The sequence below is a fragment of the Bos indicus x Bos taurus genome, chromosome 10 (assembly GCF_003369695.1).
Source record: "Bos indicus x Bos taurus breed Angus x Brahman F1 hybrid chromosome 10, Bos_hybrid_MaternalHap_v2.0, whole genome shotgun sequence".
Taxonomy (NCBI): domain Eukaryota; kingdom Metazoa; phylum Chordata; class Mammalia; order Artiodactyla; family Bovidae; genus Bos; species Bos indicus x Bos taurus.
This window is the reverse complement of record NC_040085.1, coordinates 53,519,292-53,540,823: the sequence shown is the minus strand read 5'-3', so window position 1 is coordinate 53,540,823 and position 21,532 is coordinate 53,519,292. Positions and strand designations below refer to the sequence as shown.

Below are 21,532 nucleotides of genomic sequence, written 5' to 3'. Positions count from 1 at the left end.
AGGAGGAGGGGATACATGTGTGCATATGGCTAATTCTCCGTTGTACAGCTTCCACTGACACAACAGTGTGAAGTTATTATAATTCCAATAAAAAAAAGAAACTGACAAGCCTTTAGCTAGACTCAAGAAGAAAAACAGAGAGGACTCAAATAAATAAAAAATGAAAGAGATGTTACAAATGATACCAGAGATATAAAGGAACATAAGAGGTTAACATAAAAATTATATGCCAAAAAACTGGACAACCTAGAAGAAACAGTTAAATTCCTAGAAACATAAACTTACCAAAACTGAATCATGATGAAATAGAAATTGTGAACAGATTAATTAGGAATAAGGACCAGACAGCTTCACTGGTAAATTTTACCAAACATTCAAAGAAGAATTAATACCAATCCTTCTCAAACTCTTCCAAATTTATCTTATGAACCCAAAGTTACTCTGAGCCCCAAATCAGACAAGGACGCCACCAGAAAAAGCAATTACAGGAAAACATTCCAGACAAACACAGATGCAAGTTATAGAATTTTTAGAGATCTATACCTTATTAAAAAAACACAGTTTTTATCAAGAGGCAAACGGAACTTACTAAATTCTAAATGGATCTGGATGCTGCAGAAATGTTTCGTTACAGTAATTTTGCACTTTTGACTGACAGGTAAAATGTCAAGTTAGGACACAGTTTCAGCAAATATTGTGTTATAATTCAGCTTAATTACTAAGCTAAATGTATACATTGCTTGTATACATTATTTACATACCAGCCACTGCTGTCCATAAACAAATACATGATTTTTGGCGATGTCAACTCTATCCCAAGCCAATGTAAGGATGAGCTGGTCAAATGCAGATGCATTAGTGCCTAATTGAATAAAGAAAACAGTTGACAAGTTTATTTAACTTATTTGAATTTTTTGGCAAGTACATTTTTGTACATGTTTAATAGGATGAATTTATAGAAGTCAAACTGCTGTGTAGAAAGATATATAAAGTTTTTGATACACTGCCAAAATAAATTCCAGAAATGTTATACCATCCTTCAGGAGTATACAAATACCCAGTAGGAGGATAAAAAGCTTCCCCCCACCCCCAATTTATAGGGTTTCTTTGTTTTAACATCTTTCTATCATTTCCAAATTTCCACATTTCTGCTAATATCTATTACATAAATTCTGACTCATTTTTCCATGGATTATTCATCTGCTTATCACTAATTTTTAACACCTTCCAGTGATCTTTCCACATTCCTGTTCTTAGTTATCTCATCTATAAAATGAAGAAAATAGGAAATCTAACTCTTAGGGCTGCTGCAAGAGTAAACAACATAAACTACTAAAGCACAGTAGCTAGTTCACAGAAAGAATATAGCAAATATTAGTGCTCTCTTTTTATTTTTTATACTTATGAAATCATACTTATTGACCTTTCCCTTTATGGTTTCTAGGCTTCCTATTATTTATGATCTTTATTCTTAGATGACGTAAACATGCTATATTTATTATAGTATTTTTAAAATGTTTGATCTTTTGGCAATTTATTATGGCCTAACATTTGCAAAATTCTTGTGAATGATAAGACAACACCCTCTTGCTCTGCTTCTGCTACCTCATTCCACACTGTCAGGTATTTAGATGGAACAACATTTTAGTTTATAATTTTTGAAAAGATTTCTCACTATAATACTGTTTATCAGTTGGATGCCTTTGGAAAGATAATGAGAGAAAAACAATTCAAGTGAAAGTATAATAACCCCTCAGTCCTAGAAGATACAAGTTTTCTTTCCAAACGTTCCTTCCTAATAAAAATCGCACATTTAAGAATACTATCTTTAATTTCTATCAACTAATACCTTATTACCTTTAAACACTTATTTTTCAGCCAATTAAAAATGTAACACATTTTATACATCCTTAACAAGATAACAGGCCTAATGGCATAAATTCTAGTTTGAACTTTTAAAAAAATTATATACTATAAAGACAAAAGTGAATTTGCTGTCATAGAAAGTGAATGCTATGTCTTTTACAAAGAAAAATTATTGAAAAATTTAATTCTCAAATTAACAAACACTAACTTATATAAAGACTGTAAATGAAAGACCTAACAAATAAATTTGAAACCTTACCTTTAAGCAGTGCAGTAAGTATTGCTACATCTATATCTTGATGTTCATCTGATCCAATGTGGAAAACAGTGATCTATTTAAAGATTAATCCATAATATTATGCATTTACATTTTAAAAGCTAAGGCATAAAGCAAATAAATCACACATAAATCACAAAGTAATTTCAAAGTACATGGCATATACAATTTTGGGAGGTCAGAAATAATTTCATTATAATAAAAAAACCCCAAAATTAAAAATCTGTATCATTTACCAAATAAAATTCAAGTATATTCAAACCTTTAATATTTTTCTAACTGAGAATTCTCCCTGCAGTCCAGTGGTTAGGACTCCGTGCTTTTATGGCCAAGGGCTTGGGTTCAATTTCTGGTTGGGAAACTAAGATCCCACAAGCCCACAGAGGTGGCCAAAAATTAATTTTTTAAAAGTATTTCTCTAGTTTAGAATGTGCTTTGAATGAAATAAAAAGGCTTATTCTGATGAAATCTACTTACGAGCTCCTTTCTTTTCATACATTCCATTAGTGTTTGAAATAAATGAACTGCTTCACTCTGGCCAAAGTTAAATGTTTTTTTGATAGTTGAAATAATATCGGGCTCTGCTGCATCAGGAAGATTCCTGAAGTAAGAGGAAACACAACTTAATCCACTGATTTCAAATTCTGCAATTTGAAGAATCTAGTATCATCAAGTACTATTGGACAGGCAAGGCATTTAAAGATACTGTATTAAGTACTTGGGAAAAAACTAAATACTCAACCGTGAGTGAAATCTGCTTCATTAGACTCCCACTACAAATCACAAGGGTGAAAAATGGAAAATGGAGTGATTTTTCTCTTTGAATTATTTCCAACATTTTTTTATAAGGCATGTGAGTACATTATCAGTACTCACATTCTATAAGATTTTGTATAATCTTAAGATATTATGATGTGTAAACCAGTATTTCACCAAAATGTGTTAAATATCAGCACATTTGCATTTTTATTTCTTTTTCTCAAAGTGGAATATATTTACATGGCTCAAAAGTTTGATATAAAATATAAAGATGTGCAAATTCATAGTGAACGTGTCCTTTTCACTGTCTTCTATCAGTCCATTCCATCTCAACTGCTCTCAAGAAACACTATTATTTTGTGTAACTTTCCAGGATCTCTTTCCATACATACAATTCTGCTTTTCTCCCACATGAAAGGCACCATAATATATATGTTACTGTACATTTTCCTTTTTCTACATATATATTGTTAATCTTCTCAAGTCTACTAACCAGATTAAAACCATACATAAAACTATTGCAAACTATTCCACTGTGCAGATGTACCATGTTATTTATCTAGTCCCCTTGATATATGCTCTATATTGTTCCAATCTTTTATTATGACAAACCACACTGTAATGCATAACTTTATGTAAGTTACTTCATATGTGTACATTTGTAGGAAAATTACCAGAAATAAAACTATCAAGTCAAAAGATACGTGCCTCTGTATATTTAACAGATCTTGCAAAATTGTCCATAACAAAGACAGTTATATTTTAACTCATTCTAATAATGTGTCAGACAGGCCTTTTCCTCAACACTTAGGAAGGTATTTTCATGTTCATAAAACACCGAAATGAATTTAATATTCTAGAAGCCACAAGCTTCTTTATGCAAGGGTGCGCAGTTGTGTCCTACTCTTTGCGACCCCATGAACTGTAGCCCATCAGGCTCCTCTGTCCATGGAATTTTTCCAGGCAAGAACACTGGAGTGGGTTGCCATTTCCTACTCCAGACCCAGGGATCAAACCTGCATGTTGTTCGTCTCCTGAACTGGCAGGCAGATTTTTTACCACTCCACTACCTAGGAAGCCCCCTCAGCCCTCTTTACGTGAAATTATTAAAAATATATTGTAATCATACACTTACCCTCCTTCTTCTGTTTGCTTATGAATATATGCTAGTAGATCTGCAGCTCTGCCTGTTCCTTCACATACGACAACTGGAACAGGAGGACTTTCCTGAAGGTATTCTAAAACAGTGAGGATAACATTTGGCCCACCCTCAAATATAAGTGCCACCACAGGAACACCTTGACCAATTCCTTAAAAAAGTAAAAAGATTAATTATGATATTAGGCAAAATTCAATAATTTAATCTTATTTTTATCTCAATCAAAAACAATAAAAAGCCAAAATAAAATTTCTTAAAAGACTGTGTTGGATTAAAGTACTCAACATGATACTAGTCTGATATAAATAAAATACTAAAACAATTACTTTTACACTGACTTTTAAGTCTATTCTAAGTAACAAAATTAGAAAATTCAATATATAACAAGGCATACACTAAAACATATATTCACTGGAAAGCAGTAACTATTTTGCATATTTCTCTACTTTAACTCTTGATTAGAAATTAAAACACCAAGTTGGTTTTCAGTTTGCTTTTTAATATGGCATGAGTTGAACTTCCAATGTTTCTATTTTTAATCACTTTTTTATTCCAAATGCAATGAGACATTAGTATAGAAATTAATGACAGAATCAGGATTACATAAATAGAACAGATCAATAAAATCAAGACCTCTATTAAGAGTAACAGAAAAGAAATTTAGGGAATACCTTGTCTAGTGATACCTAGTGAAAAAATCCAAAATATAGGTATTTTCAAAGTTCTAAAACATTCCTAAGTTTTAGGAGATGCTATGACTCCATCGTAATCTGAAAATACTATCCTGTAATTTTTGTACTTATATTTCACTTCATCATAGAGCTCACCTTCTTGGTGTCCTAAAATTACAAAATTTCTTCTTTTTGAAATAAAAATCTAGATGTTGAACCAGAAAGTTTAACCATGGTTAGAAAAGATGTGTTTCTAGAATACCAATTTTTAAGACATATCTACCAAAGAGTGATACCTACTTATGTTATCAACTTTATGTAAAGTGATTCTTACTTCACAATAAAGTATGTTTTTCCTCTTCAATCCTGAACTTCAAAGTCATGTACTGGAATATATCATACATTAAGAATATTTCTGAATTCCTTGAGATGCAATGGGATTACAGTAGCAACAAAGCTTCCAATGAACTTTTGTGGCTTTGGCCTTGATATTTGAGTATCCTGTTTAATCTCAAACTTCCTTTCCTAGGTCTCATTTTGTGTAGGGTCAGTTACTCTTTGTTGTTTAATGTCATCCTGCTACTAAGGAAATGAGGACTTAAAAGAACATTCTACCTTTCATAGAATGCTGCTGGCAATTAATACAGCCCAGAATAATTTTAACAACAAATTTATAAATGCCCTTACTAGCATGAATTCTTTGCTGATTAACAGTTTTTTCAAGTTCTCTTCTAAGTCTGACTTCTGCTCCATACTTTCCAACAGTGCCATCATCCACCAATATGAAATGGGAATGCAGATTATTCAGAACATTCAATTTGCTCAGAGGGTTCAACAAAGTTTGGTAAGGAGCAACCACCTAAACAATAACAAACATGAGAGTTAGTGGGTAGGATTAAATATAACATACAGTAAAAACAAATTTTGAAATAATCTGTAAAGGCAAAAATACAAAATATAAAAGAATGTATCAAAAAGCATGAGCTTTTAAGCAACTGAAGATTATTCAATAATGGGCTAAACCAAACAATTATATTTTGGCTCTCACTGCAGAATATATCATATTTCATCATCCCATGCAAAGGAAACAGCAGCAAATAAGCAAATAAATAAAGAATGTTAAGAAACTCTTAGATTATTAGGGAATAACGTGCAATATATAAAGGACATTGAATAAAAGCAGTTTAATGTCATATTGCTACTTTTCCAGTCATAAGTAGAATCTTTAAAATTGATGTTAGAAATTCAACTGCATTTGAAAATGATCATTATAATTAATTCCTTTTTAACAATCTCTTGAAAAAATATCTACAACCAATTCGCATGTCTTTAACCTACTTGAATAAAACACCAGCATTTGATTACTACTTTCACAGACAATACAATTAATTCTTAACATCATGCAATCATCAAAAACTTAATTACACAGACTGGCATGATATGGAAAAAGTGTGAAATAGTTATACAAAAAAGGGCAGAAACCAAATGTACTAACACTATAATTACAACTGTTTAAATCTATGATGGTGTTTTCAAAAGGACTGTAGTATGATCATGAATATTTTAGGTTGACTTTGCACTATTCTTACTCTAATTTTGTTCTGACATAAGCTTAAAGAAATTTTTAAAAACACTCTTACATCTCTCCCAACAAGATCATTTCTGTTTTCAATCACTCCCCATGGAGCTATTCCAATAGTGCAAATCTTTCGAGATGATCTGGAAGCATGTTCTTTAAGGGCATCACCAACATGTTTTGCCACACCTGTTCATATAAAATTAAATTCACTTTATTTGAAAGTCTTTATTGTGTTCAGAACAATCCTATTCTCAGTAACGTTACAACTGATGCTAGGTTTTTTTTTTTTTTTTTCACAAATAGCAACAAAGTCCAAAAGACAAACTTTCAAAAGAAAACACAAGGACGAAAAAGAAAGGAAAAAAAAAAAAAAAAAACCCACAATGTCAAACCACTACAACTGCCTGAAACACACGTAAAACTAACTTTTACCATGTTGTTAGGCCTAGTCTCCTCTCTTAGATTCCTCATGTTAACTGTAGTTTTTGTTACTGCTCTATACATCATCTAAAAAAAAAGAAGAGTATGGCTCAGGACTATAAGCAAAACATACAAACTCAGAAAAAACTACAACAGTTTTCCAACTGAGTCAAAAACTGGGAGGAAAGTATACAGAAAAAATAATTCAAAAGAGCACATAACTTCTCATTACCACTTGTTATGGACTGAACAGTATCCTCCCCAAAATTCCTATGTTGATACTCTAACCCCAGTACCTTAGAATGTGACAGTATTTGGAAATAGATCCTTTAGGATATCGTGTGAAAATGAGGATGTTGGGGTAGGCCCTAATCCAATCTGGCTGGTGTCCTTATGAGAAGGGGAAATTTGGACACAAAAGAGACACCAGAGATGCACATGCAATGGGAAAGGCCACAAGAGGACACAGTGAAAAGATGGCCATCTGTAAGTCAAGGAGAGCTGCATCAGGAGGTATCAAACTTGCTAACATCTTGATCTTGGGTCTCCAGAACTATTAGAAAATAAATTTCTTTTGTTTAAGCCTCCCAGTCTGTGGTATTTTAATAGCCCTAGCAAATCAATGCATCACTCAATTAGATTTTTATAGCACATTAGATCTCATATCTCACAGGGATATTTGAAATAGCATCTTTACTGTTCTTCCAATTGCTGCTTTGCCTGTTTATAGTCTATTTTTAAACCATCATTCAAGATATCTTTGCTCCTGTCAACTCTGTTTAAAACCTCCCCTTCTAATTCAGATTAAAAGTCAAAGTGCTTATAATGGCCTGCAAGGCCTTATATGATGATCTATCTGTTGCTCCTGATATTCACCACAAACCCTGTCAAACCCACCATCACCACTCACCTGTAACTTTCTTATCTCATCACCCAGCAGTCCTTGCTCATTCTACTCAAGCTACATTGGATCTTTCTTACTATTTTTCCAATACTTCCCATTTTTTCTCCTTTAAATGCTCTGTCCCACATTATTCTTCATCTCATTCGCTTCATTTCCTTCCACTTCTACTCAAAGTTACCCTATGAACAAAGCTTCCTTGACCATCCCTCACTATCCCTCCTCTACATTTTATGCGTCTCCCAAAGCACTTATTATTTAATTTATTATACACTTAGTTATCTGTTTGTTTTCTACATCTTTCCCACTAGAATATAAGCTCCATGAAGGCAAATATTTTGTGTAACGATATATTTTCAGTGCCTAGAAGAGTGCCACAATAAGGTTCAAAAAACAGTTGCTGTTAATGAAATATATTTTTGCAAACTAATTTAAATAATAACTACGTTTTACTTTGGATATTAAAATTAATTGGCCTTCCTTCTATCCAAACTGTGTATGTGAAAGGAAAGACTTAGAATATAAGATTATATTAAAAATTAACTTCAAAAGCTATTTTTTTACCACTGTCTAGGCAATGAATCGGAGAAGGCAATGGCACCCCACTCCAGTACTCTTGCCTGGAAAATCCATGGACAGAGGAACCTGGTAGGCTGCAGTCCATGGGGTCGCTAAGAGTCGGGAACAACGGAGCGACTTCACTTTCACATTTCACTTTCATGCAGTGGAGAAGGAAATGGCAACCCACTCCAGTGTTCTTGCCTGGAGAATCCCAGGGACGGGGAAGCCTGGTGGGCTGCCGTCTATGGGATCACACAGAGTCGGACACGACTGAATCGACTTAGCAGCAGGCAATGAATTGCCATTCTTTTCTCAATTTACCAGCAGTTACAAAGTGACAAGAATAACACTTTGCTATACAGTAGGTCAGCAAACTTTTTATAAAGGACCAAATTTGAAGCATTTTAGGCTTTGCAAGACACACAATCTAAGAACTATCCACCTCTGCTCTTATAGCACAGAAGTGTGATACAAAACCATACAAAAACAAACGTGGCTGTGTTCCAATAAACCTTTATCTACAAAAACAAGGAGTAGGCTGGATTTGGTGCAGGGAACCATAGTTTGCAAACCCTTGCTCCAAAGCACATTATTCTTGGGAATTCCCTGACGGTCCAATGATTAGGATTTGGCACTGTCATCACAATGGCCCAGGCTGGGGAACTAAGATCCTGCAAGCCACAAGACACAGCCAAAAACAAAGTCTTAATAAAAAAAAAAAAAGTAAATGATAAAGCATACTATTCTTTTAAAAGAACAAACAAAAACCAAATTCATTTTTCAGTTAGCATTTATACTTAAGAACTATAGATTACTTAACAGAAGACTAGTATACATTTATACTGTGTTGACTTTTCAAATATCTGATATGAAAAATTTACAAACACATCAAATAAATATTATACCAATTTTATTACTGTTTACCTGTGTTTACTCCTCCAGTTAAAATCCAGGCTCCGGTTGTAACTGCAGCTTTAATAAGACCCTTTCCAAGCAACTGCTTGATTCGTGGGTGAAGCTCAAACTTCTGCATGCCACCATGCACAGAGATAACAAGTTTGGGTAATTCCATTTGCCATTCTTTAAGCAGAAGTTGTAGAATGATTTCAGGTTTGGTGTCATATGATAGCCTCACATACTAACAAGAAAGATTTTTAAAAAATAATAATTCATAAGTTTCATAATGCAGCATCACATGACTTAAGAAAAACTTTATTTGCATAAGATTATTATAAAGTAGATTTCATAGGCTACTTGTAATATATTTATACTCCTAAGAATAAGCAATAACAAACAAACAATTTTAAGGTTGGAAAATCATTCTGTAAGAGCTAGAGAAATAGTGGCACTCTAATTTTCAAACTTTAAGATGTAAATTTGTTACTCCTTCTGATTATATAAACCAAATTACCATTCACCTGGTTTACAGATTTGTCCACAGTATTTCTTGCCTTGTAAGAAGAAATCAAAAATATTCATATCAAATCTTATAATACTCAGATGTTGGGGGGAAAAAAACACTTTTAATCTTCTCTAATAAAGGTTCTTTCCAAAACAATATATTAGCCATTCCTTTACAGAGATCAAACACCAAGGGAAAATATCCCCAAATATCATAAGTTATATAAAACTGAGAAGACTCCAGATTCCCTTAACAATGATTTGTAATGAGATTTCTTCTAAGTCTTTAAGTATTAGCTTTGTTTAACTTATCATTATACTTGGGTTCATTAAGTGGTGCTTGGAAAATAATCTAAAGTTAATAAATTTAAAAAGCAGATTATGGGACTTCCCTGGTGGTCCAGAGGTTGGGAGTCCACCTGCCAATGCAGGGACATGGGTTTGATTCTTGGTCCAAGAGGATTTCACATACTGTGAGGCAAATGAGCCTGTGTGCCACAACTACTGAGGCCACACTCTGCAAAAAAGAGTAGCCCCTGCTTGCAGCAACTAGAGAAAGCCCTCACGCAGCAATGAAGACCCATCACAGTCATAAATGAATAAATAAAATTTAAAAAAAAGAGATTATGTTAGTAATAAATGAGGAATTCCATTTTCAACAATGATGGACTATGTTGTTTTGGACCAACTCTGCCCCTAGGAACTAGACAAACTAGATTAACGACCCCTGTTATTAAGACATCAGTAAGCTACCAAAGTTGTGACAACTTGTCGTGTCAGGATCCAAAAGAACAGAAAAACCCAGAGAGACAGGCCCATCATATGACACTGCTTAGCAAATCAAGACGGGGAGGGAGCCAGGGACAGTAACTTAAAAGGTAAAATGTAGACAAGTCTAAATGAATCATAAATTATTATTTGGGGATTTAAACATTTTTATTTATTTATATTTGGCTGTGCCAGGTCTTTGTTCTGCGTAGGCTTTCTCTAGTTGAAGCGAGCGGGGGCTACTCTTCCCTCAGTGCTCTGGGCTCCTCACTGTGGTACCTTCTTTTGTTGCTGAGCACTGGCTCTAGGGCATGTAGGCTTCAGTAGCTGCAGCATGTGGGTGCAGCACTTGTGGTTCCTGGGCACTGAAGCACAGGCTCAATAGTTGTGGCACATGGGCTTAGCTGCTCTGTGGCATGTGGGATCTTCCAGGATCAGGAATCGAATCTGTGTCTCCTGCATTGGCGGGCAGATTCTTTACCACTGATCCACCAAAGAGGATCAATTTGGGAGTTTTCAAAAAACACACACACACACACAAATAAAATTTATGCCAACAAAGGCACGTAAGTCATGAGGGAAATAAATGCAGTCACAAGTATTTTAAAGGTTCTTGCATTGACCAGGAAGTAGTAAAAGTACTAATCTGTAACAGTAACCAGTTAAAGATGTATTTTATAGTATTTATAAAATTAACCTGCAGAACAGAAAAATATATAAATAAGATGCTATAAAGAAAAGCAATAATTAAAAATACGTTAACCAAAAAGATTAAAAAAGGGAACAAAGAGAAAGTGAAATAGTAAATGAAACTAAAAAAGGTTCAATGCACCAAAACACATTCTGTATTTGTGTGTACCAATACAAAGAACTTCAAAATAAAGAAATGACTAAAACTGATTTTCTGACACACTATTATATAAGCTGTCAGATAATAAACATACATTATTTAATTAACTGGCTTCCTGGGTAGCTCAAATGGTAAAGAATCTTCCTGCAATGTGGGACACCTGGGTTTGATCCCTGGGTCGGGAAGATCCCTTGGAGAAGGGCATGGCAACCCACTCTAGTATTCTTACCTGGAGAATTCCACAGACAGAGGAGCCTGGTGGGCTCTAGTCCATGGAGTTGCAAAGAGCTGGAATTAATTAAAAGGTAAATGAAGTAAGACACTTTAATACACAATATACCTTAGCTCTGTAGGAATGAGAACCCCCTTGAAAATTTATGACTCCATAAGCATCCGTTGGGCTCTGTTCTGTATGTTTTTCCACAGACCACTCTTCTAATGTCTGATTAAAATGGTCACCCAATTTCACATCTGAGTATTTCATGGCAAGACTTGCAGTAAAACAAGCATGTTGCTTGACCAAGCGACCACAAAAACACCTAAGGGAAAAAAATAATAAAACTTTTAAAAGATCTTTTAAAAAAATCAGTCAATGAAAAACTGTTTGAAAATAAAGGAACTTTTGAAGAATATGAAAATACTCTTTTTGATTTTAGGATATCAGTAAGTTAATATGTTAACCATAGCATTAAAATACTATAAATACATTAATATTTGATGATACAGGCTTCTATTAATAAACTTAGTTCGAGGCATCTACTTCAGTTCAGTTCAGTTCAATGGCTCAGTCGTGTACGACTCTTTGCGACCCCATGAATCGCAGCACGCCAGGCCTCCCTGTCCATCACCAACTCACGGAGTTCACTCAGACTCAGGTCCATTGAGTCAGTGATGCCATCCAGCCATCTCATCCTCTGTCGTCCCCTTCTCCTCCTGCCCCCAACCTCTCCCAGCATCAAAGACTTTTCCAATGAGTCAGCTCTTCCATGAGGTGGCCAAAGTACTGGAGTTTCAGCTTTAGCATCATTCCTTCCAAAGAACACCCAGGGCTGATCTCCTTCAGAATGGACTGGTTGGATCTCCTTGCAGTCCAATGGACTCTCAAGAGTCTTCTCCAACATCACAGTTCAAAAGCATCAATTCTTCGGTGCTCAGCTTTCTTCACAGTTCAACTCTCACATCCATACATGACCACTGGAAAAACCACAGCCTTGACTAGACGGATGTTGGCAAAGTAATGTCTCTGCTTTTCAATATGCTATCTAGGTTGGTCATAACTTTTCTTCCAAGGAGTAAGCCTCTTTTAATTTCATGGCTGCAGTCACCATCTGCAGTGATTTTAGAACCCCAAAAAATAAAGTCTGACACTGTTTCCACTGTTTCCCCATCTACAGCTTTGGAGAATGTATAAATGTTAGTGAACCTGAAGACAGATCAATACAAATGATATAATTTGATAAATGGGAAAAAATTATTTTAATTAAACAAAAATAAAACAGGGCCTCAGTGACCTGCAGGAAATATCAAGCAACCTAATATACCCAGACTCCCAGAGGGAGGAGAGACAGAGAAGGGGCTGCTGCTGCTGATGCTAAGTTGCTTCAGTCGTGTCCGACTCTGTGCGACCCCATAGACGCCAGCCCACCAAGCTCCCCCATCCCTGGGATTCTCCAGGCAAGAACACTGGAGTGGGTTGCCATTTCCCTCTCCAATGCATGAAAGGGAAAAGTGAAAGTGAAGTCCCTCAGTCGTGTCCGACTCTTAGCAACCCCATGGACTGCAGCCTATCAGGTTCCTTCATCCATGGGATTTTCCAGGGAAGAGTACTGGAGTCAGAGAAGGGGCAGAAAAGGATCTTAAGAAACAGTGGCTAAAATTTGGTGAAAAACACGAACTTGCAGATATTTATTCAAGATTTCTGCTTTACTGACTATGTCAAAGCCTTTGACTGTGTGGATCACAATAAACTGTGGAAAATTCTCAAAGAGATGGGAATACCAGACCACCTGATCGGCCTCTTGAGAAACCTATATGCAGGTCAGGAAGCAACAGTTAGAACTAGACATGGAACAACAGACTGGTTCCAAATAGGAAAAGGAGTACGTCAAGGCTGTATACTGTCACCCTGCTTATTTAACTTATATGCAGAGTACATCATAAGAAACGCTGGGCTGGAAGAAGCACAAGCTGGAATCAAGTTTTCCGGGAGAAATATCAATAACCTCAGATATGCAGATGACACCACCCTTATGGCAGAAAGTGAAGAGGAACTAAAAAGCCTCTTGATGAAAGTGAATGAGGAGAGCGAAAAAGTTGGCTTAAAGCTCAACATTCAGAAAACTAAGATCATGGCATCCGGTCCCATCACTTCATAGGAAATAGATGGGGAAACAGTGGAAACAGTGTCAGACTTTATTTTTCTGGACTCCAAAATCACTGCAGATGGTGACTATAGCCATGAAATTAAAAGACGCTTACTCTTTGGAAGCAAAGTTATGACCAACCTAGATAGCTTATTAAAAAGCAGAGACATTACTTTGCCAACAAAGGTCCGTCTAGTCAAGGCTATGGTTTTTCCAGTGGTCATGTATGGATGTGAAAGTTGGACTGTGAAGAAAGCTGAGAGCTAAAGAATTGATGCTTTTGAACTGTGGTGTTGGAGAAGACTCTTGAGAGTTCCTTGGACTGCAAGGAGATCCAACCAGTCCATTCTAAAGGAGATCAGTCCTGGGTGTTCTTTGGAAGGAATGATGCTAAAGCTGAAACTCCAATACTTTGGCCACCTGATGTGAAGAGTTGACTCATTGGAAAAGACTCTGATGCTGGGAGGGATTGGGGGCAGGAGGAGAAGGGGACGACAGAGGATGAGATGGCTGGATGGCATCACCGACTCGATGGACAGGAGTTTGAGTGAACTCCGTGAGTTGGTGATGGACAGGGAGGCCTGGAGTGCTCCAGTTCATGGGGTCGCAAAGAGTCGGACACAACTGAGAGACTGAACTGAACTGAATTGATTCAAGATTTATTCAAAAAGAAGGAAAAAGAGAACCATTCTCAGGCACATCACAGGCCTGCTGTTAAAAACCAAAATTATAGGGGAAAAAATCCTTAAAACAGCCAGAGGAAAAAGAGACCCATTACACACAGACGAACCACTGCACTAATGACAGCTGACTTCCCACTAGAAACAAGAGCCAGAAGACAACAGAATGGTATCTTCAAATCATTGGAATGAGAAAACTCAAAATTTCATATTCAGGGAAAACATCCTTCAAAAATGACTAAAATAAACATATTTTCAGATAAACCAAGCTGAGAAAACTCATCTCCAGTATACCAGTTCAGTTCAGTCACTCAGTCGTGTCTGACTCTTTGCAACCCCATGAACCGCAGCACACCAGGCATCCCTGTCCGTCACCAACTCCCAGAGTCCACCCAAACCCATGTCCATCGAGTATACCAGCATTATACCAAAAGCTAAAGGAAGCTCTTCAGCCTGAAGACAGACGCCAGATCGAACTACCCATCTAGAGGAAGGAATGAATAGGCCTGGAAATGGTACAACAATTCAATATATGTAAATGAACTCATTCTATACACTTCTGCTGTTCAGCCTGCCAACCGGAGACCTTCTCTTCTTTCTCTTACATTCCTTCATCACATCTTAAAGAATAACATTACTCTTTAATTAGTTGCCCGAGTAAGAAACTTAGGTACTGTCCTCAAATGTTCCCTTTCCCCACACACCACCAATCCTACTGAGTTTATCTGATTGATCCCCCTTTTCAAATATGCCTATTTCTCTTCATTACCATAGGTATCTTAATTCAGGCTCTTATTTTTTGCCAGAATTACTCTAAAAACTTCCAAACTATATTTTCCTCTCAATCCAATCTCCTCAAAATGCCAACTGCTTTTATTGAGGGGAAAAAAAAGAAAATCTACTTCCCTATATAATATCTTTTTAACATGAAATCAAAACTGTGTGGCATAGTATACAAAAAGTTAAAATGATCTGGCCCTATTTATTTCTCAAGACTCAGATCTTTTCAATATCCATCCTATTAATACCTTCTACAGCTTGCAGTTTCCTGACATAACCATAATCTCTTTCACTGCCAAGCCTGCCCACAAACTGTTCTCTCTGCTTCAAATCCCTTTCCTCAATCTTTAACCAGCTAATTCATATTCAACTTTAGCACTCTGCTCAGGCACCTGCACTTGAGTTTCAAGTAACTCTGCCTAATCCTTTATCTCCCAAGTGTGAGTTAAGTAATGCTTAAACATAATGGCCTGTGAATTTTATCCCAGTGTATTCTGACTTTTTTCATATACTAGTTTTATTTTCCAAAATGTGTGTGATACTGTTATTGTTATGATACTTACCTGACAAGTTGCTGACAAATCTGACATCCTGGAAGGCATCTATAAAACAAGGTAAATCTATTACTTAAAGGAAAAATCATTTTTCTTCTCATTTAAACTAAACTATAATAATCCATTTAAAAAAGTACAAAACAAAGGAATATTATATATTTTTCAAGAGATATCTTAGGTCATTTGTACCTTTTTTAAAAACTCAGTTTTCATTTTTTAAATACAATTAGTTGTGTCATAAAACCCAGAAACCACAAAAGACAGATTTAACTACATTAAAAAAAAAAAAAATTTATATGGCAAAAACACGTCACTAATAAAAGTCCAAAGATAAACTGAGAAAAAATATTTATAGAAAAAAGGTTAGCTTCCCTAATAATATAATATATTAAATATAAATATAATATATAAAGTTTCCCTAATGGCTATGGTTTTTCCAGTGGTCATGTATGGATGTGAGAGTTGGACTGTGAAGAAAGCTGAACGCTAAAGAGTTGATGCTTTTGAACTGTGGTGTTGGAGAAGACTCTTGAGAGTCCTTTGGACTTCAAGGAGATCCAACCAGTCCATTCTAAAGGAGATGAGTCCTGGGTGTTCCTTGGAAGGAATGATGCTAAAGCTGAAACTCCAGCACTTTGGCCACCCCATGCAAAGAGTTGACTCACTGGAAAAGACTCTGATGCTGGGAGGGATTGGGGCAGGAGGAGAAGGGGACGACAGAGGATGAGATGGCTGGATGGCATCACTGACTCGATGGACATGAGTCTCAGTGAACTTCGGGAGTTGGTGATGGACAGGGAGGCCTGGCATGCTGCGATTCATGGGGTCGCAAAGAGTCAGACACGACTGAGAGACTGAATTGAATATATAATATAAAAAGTGTATTTGCTTCCCTAATATATTTATCAAATCAATATAAAATGGGAAAATATATGAACAGATATATGCATGTGTGCTCAGTCACTCGGTCGTGTACACTCTGCAACCCCTGGACTGTGGCCCACCAGGCTTCTCTGTCCATGGTATTTCTCAGGCAAGAATACTGGAGTGGGCTGTCATTTCCTGTTCCAGGGGATCTTCCTGACCCAAGAATTGAACCAATGTCCCCTGCATCTCCTGCACTGGCAGATGGACTCTTTACCACAGAGCCACCTAGGAAGTCCATATGAACAGATAATTCAAAGTAAAAACATACATATGAAAAGATATTTGATTGGAAGAAAATTATTTAATCCTTTAAGACAATGTCTTGGTATGAATATAGAAGAAAGTAGTCTTATATCTGCTGGTAGGAGTACAAATGGAGGGCAATTTGGCAAAACTCATCAAAACGAAAAATGTACTCTCAAACTTTAATTCCAGTACTTAAGAGTAAAGGTTAAAAATATCTATAGAATATGTGTAAAATAAAGTTATTCACTACAGAATACTTTTGTCTAATAGCAAAAAAGAAAACAGGTTAGCTAAAATGTCCATCAATCAGGGAATATTAAAATTATGATCCAGATATATAATTAGTAAGGATGCAACAATTAAGAACAAAGAACAATGTGACCTGGGAAATGTCATTGGTGCTCTCTGATTAAAAAACATGATATTATAACAAAACCCATCTTTAATAACTAGTATGAAATTCAGATAAATCACAGAGTAATGATTGAAAGAGACACTAAGGTTATCTATTTTAACGATCTAAAAAGACATTTACAGAAATTACTAAAAATTGGGGGAATATTAAAGAATACAAAAAATGTTTTCTTAATGGTGATCAAATAAATGCAAATTTAATACGTAATTTTCTGTTAATCACTTTCTTGAAGATGAGGGCTAACATTAATCAATATTCAGGCATTCTCGTCACTACTGGTGACAATGTACGTCATATTCTTTAATCTTTTGGAAAGTTTTTTGGCATTATATATATTAAGGGGGAATAAAACTTGAAACACAAAAATAGTTTTTATCCACTAAGACCTCCATTACGACCTAATTTTAATTTAAAATAGGCTCAAAATTGAAAACAACTCAAGTGCCCAATAGCAGGATATGCACATGAACTGTATATAGACCAACAGAGTATTAACTACTACTCTTAAAGGGATATTATGGAAAAATAAAGTTACTATAACATTTTGTTAAAAAAAAAACAGATACAATGTTTTACATATAGACTGAATTTAGCAATATTTTAAAAACAAAAGCTATGCATTGAATAAAGATTAAAAATAGGCGCAATAAATGTTATTAATGACTGTCTTCATGTTTTGATACTCTGAATATTCAGCCAACTTTCTACATCTCAAGTTTGCAAAATTTATCATGCACATTTCTCTTATAATGAAAATTTGTATAAATGAGACAGATACTAAAATTTTTTTGCCATTAATATAAAAAGAAATGTTGAATTTCAAACAGAAGGTTTATGTAATATACAAACAAAATATTTAGAAATTCTATTCAACAAACATTTACCGAGAATTCACTATGATATCATAATAATAGGGACAGGTGCTATAACTTAATATACATCAATTAATAAAAGACTGGGCTTCCCAGGTGGCTCAGTGGTAAAAGAACCTGCCTGCCAACGCAGGAAACACCAGTTTGATCCCTGGGTCGAGAAGATCCCCTGAAGAAGGAAATGGCAACCCACTCTAGTACTCCTGGCCTGGAGAATCCCATGGACAGAGGAGCCTGGCGGGCTACAATCCATAGGGCAGCAAAGAGTCAGACATGACTGAGCGACTGAACACACACATACTGTAACTTAAAATAGTTAATAAAAGATTGCTTACTTGGCATAAGAGCCATATATCAAATGGAAGTAAAAGCTGTAGAGAAGATAACTGCATAGAAGACAAGGTTTAACAGGAGACAGGAACGGTAAGATGACTAAAAACTCCAGTAAACACCTTTTTCAATTAATTTGTCCTAAGTGCCTGTGAAGAAAAGTGCTTTGTAGTCCAGGAAGTAAGTATATCTTTGAGGTACCCTTTTAAGCTTTTTGCTATTTTTAGGTCTCAGAAAAAAGAAGAAAATTAGGAAAAATGTTTCTTCAATAAATACCTCAAGAGATCTTTTTCTTGAATTCTAACTCATGTCCTTTACTTAATTTTTTTTTCTAGTATCAATGCCATTTTTAAGACCAAAGGACAATCAGAAATGCCAACAAATTCCTGGTGACGGGTTTTCCAATAGGTGCTCATCTGCAGCTACATACTGGCAAACAAAAATAGCAACCATTAGGTTCATACTGGTTTCTTCAGCATAAACTATAGTGTTGGGTACTCAATAGATGCCCCTTAAACAGATACATAAACTTTTTAAGTTCTCAGTATCAATAAATCAAATTTTTAAAAAAGAGACTTAACTGTCTGATCTTTGTAATACACTAGTATGATATGGGGGAAGATCAGGGAAGGAAGAATACTCTGAATGAGAGGTTTCATGTTGTGAAATGTCATTAAGAACTGCTGCTACTGCTAAGTCACTTCAGTCGTGTCCGACTCTGTGAGACCCCATAGACGGCAGCCCACCAGGCTCCCCTGTCCCTGGGATTCTCCAGGCCAGAACACTGGAGTGGGTTGCCATTTCCTTCTCCAATGCATGAAAGTGAAAAGTGAAAGTGAAGTTGCTCAGTAGTTCCCGACTCTTAGCGACCCCATGGACTGCAGCCTACCAGGCTTCTCTGTCCATGGGGTTTTCCAGGCAAGAGCACTGAAGTGGGATGCCATTGCCTTCTCCAATTAAGAACTGCAGAATGCTGATATCTTGCTACTACTATCTCCTCCTAATCCTAAAAGATTAACAGTAAACACAAAAATTAACAGTAACTACTGCTGCTGCTAAGTCGCTTCAGTCATATCCAACTCTGTGCAACCCCATAGACAGCAGCCCACCAGGCCCCTCTGTTCCTGGGATTTTCCAGGCAAGAACACTGGAGTGGGTCGCCATTTCCTTCTCCAATGCATGCATGCATGCTAAGTCGCTTCAGTTGTGTCCGACTCTTTGCGACTCTATGGACAGCAGCCCACCAAGTTCCTCTGTCCACAGGATTCTCTAGGCAAGGATACTGAAGTGGGTTGCCATTTCCTTCACCCAACAGTAACTACAAATAATTAATAACTTTAGTTTTTAATAAAATAGCAATGTAATTTACATCTAAATTTCTATAAGAATTCAGAATAAAGAGAAGTATACTTACCTGTGAGGGTCTTTGGAACTTGGTATGATATATACACATTCCCTCTTGGTCAAAGTGCTTTCTATCCAGGATTTCTGGGACTAAAACAGAAAGTTTAAAAAGACTGTTTATAAATTAACCAATTAATATTACAAAGAAAAATTTAATAAAAAATACATTAAAAAATTCCATTTTTAGTTCACTATTTATTACATATAACATGTTTACTGATGACAGCACACCTAAAATATGAGAATCATTCCATTTAAATCCACTGAGTTTGAGACTACTAATCAACAGTACTATGCAGATACTAAATCAACAGTGCTATGCAGAGCCAAAAACCTCAAGAGGGGCTGGTACGATCCTGGGAAGTGGATCATTTTACAGCCAATTAGAAGTGACTGTCAGAGACCTGCCAAGCATTCCCGTGGCTAAGACTTTGTGCTTCCACTGAAGGGGGCGCAAGTTGGGTCCTCTGAGCCCTGGTCTGGGAACTAAGATCCCACAGGCTGCATGACACAGCCAAAAGAAACCCCTAGATATATTCTGTTCTGTTTCTAAGATAAATACCTAAAGTACAGGGGCATGGAATGGCTAATGGCACAGGCACCCAAAAATGCATCAAGCAAATTCTAATCAAAAGAAAAATAATACTAGAAAAAAAGAGATGCTAGACAGCAATAGGTTACTACATGATTTCAAATGTATGATTCACCAGATTGTTAGAACAATCTTATATATGACAGTCCTAAAATGAATACAGCACAAAAATTAACAGGGAGAGTAAGACAAATCTAGGATCACAGTGGAAGATTAACACATTTCCTTCAATTACTGTAAGTCTGAAACAATTTCAAGTTTAAAAGGTTTTTAAAAATTACTGTTTATACCACTACTTAAGTTTTTGCTTGGATCCCTAGCCTCTGTACCCTACTACTGGTGACTGATTAGAAAGAGATGGGGCATTATATATTGAAAAAGGTGAAACTCCACAAATTAGGACTGAGTAGATTAAAGATCTTGAGCTTCATCCTCCATATAACATATATGTTAGATATATAGAAAATATTAATTATATATCTAATATGTCTATAGATATTACTATATATTAAATATAGATATTAGCATGCTCTCTATCAGAATCTCTTTTCCCTTCTCTATCTGCCTCTTTCTTACCAGGACAATACAAAAAGGAAGAGCCTATATTCCTTAATGAAACCTCTACAGTTCAGTGGTTAGGCAGGGGAGTTTCCAATGCAAAGGGTACAAGCCTAGTTGGAAAAATTAGATCCCATAAGCCAACCAGGGGGCCAAATCAAAAACAACAAAAAAAGAAGCCCCTAGGAGAAGAGATATTCTAAACAGAATTATGATGGTGAAGTTTGCAGGTTCCTCTCAAATCCTTTAGATATTCTAATCATAAACCTTAGCATATCCTTTAATCTAATTCTGGTTGCAAAATTCTGTCTCTTCATTCAAAATGTCCATTTTCTAGGTCAATGGTTCTCCTTTAAATACATTCACTAAAGCAGTGATCCATGCTTAAGTGAATGGTACACTTAAGCAGTGTACCATGATCCCCTAGTTACAAAAACCACAGGATGGGGACTTCCCTGGTGGTCCAATGGTTAAGAATCCACCTGCCAATGCAGGGGACACGGGTCTGATTCCTGATCTGGGAAGATCCCACATGCCACAGAGCTTTTAAGCCAGTGTGCCACAACTATTGAGCCTATGCTCTAGAGCTTGGCAGCTCC

General features: G+C 36.0%; 1 protein-coding gene across 2 annotated transcripts in view; it reads right to left on the bottom strand.

The window, feature by feature from the left end:
- Nucleotides 1-21,532, bottom strand: part of TRPM7 (transient receptor potential cation channel subfamily M member 7) — a 109,583-nt gene that overhangs the window by 70,700 nt on the left and 17,351 nt on the right. For both annotated transcript variants that reach the window (XR_003513122.1, XM_027554025.1), the window contains exons 2-11: nt 19,794-19,873; nt 15,599-15,637; nt 11,553-11,751; nt 9,118-9,331; nt 6,373-6,497; nt 5,420-5,591; nt 4,038-4,212; nt 2,621-2,744; nt 2,126-2,198; nt 762-862 (exon numbers count right to left, since the gene is read on the bottom strand). Coding sequence is in view for 1 of the 2 variants with exons in the window: in XM_027554025.1 (XP_027409826.1) it covers nt 762-862; nt 2,126-2,198; nt 2,621-2,744; nt 4,038-4,212; nt 5,420-5,591; nt 6,373-6,497; nt 9,118-9,331; nt 11,553-11,751; nt 15,599-15,637; nt 19,794-19,873 (1,302 nt within the window). In the remaining variant the exon portion in view is untranslated. The remainder of the gene's footprint in view (nt 1-761; nt 863-2,125; nt 2,199-2,620; nt 2,745-4,037; nt 4,213-5,419; nt 5,592-6,372; nt 6,498-9,117; nt 9,332-11,552; nt 11,752-15,598; nt 15,638-19,793; nt 19,874-21,532) is intronic.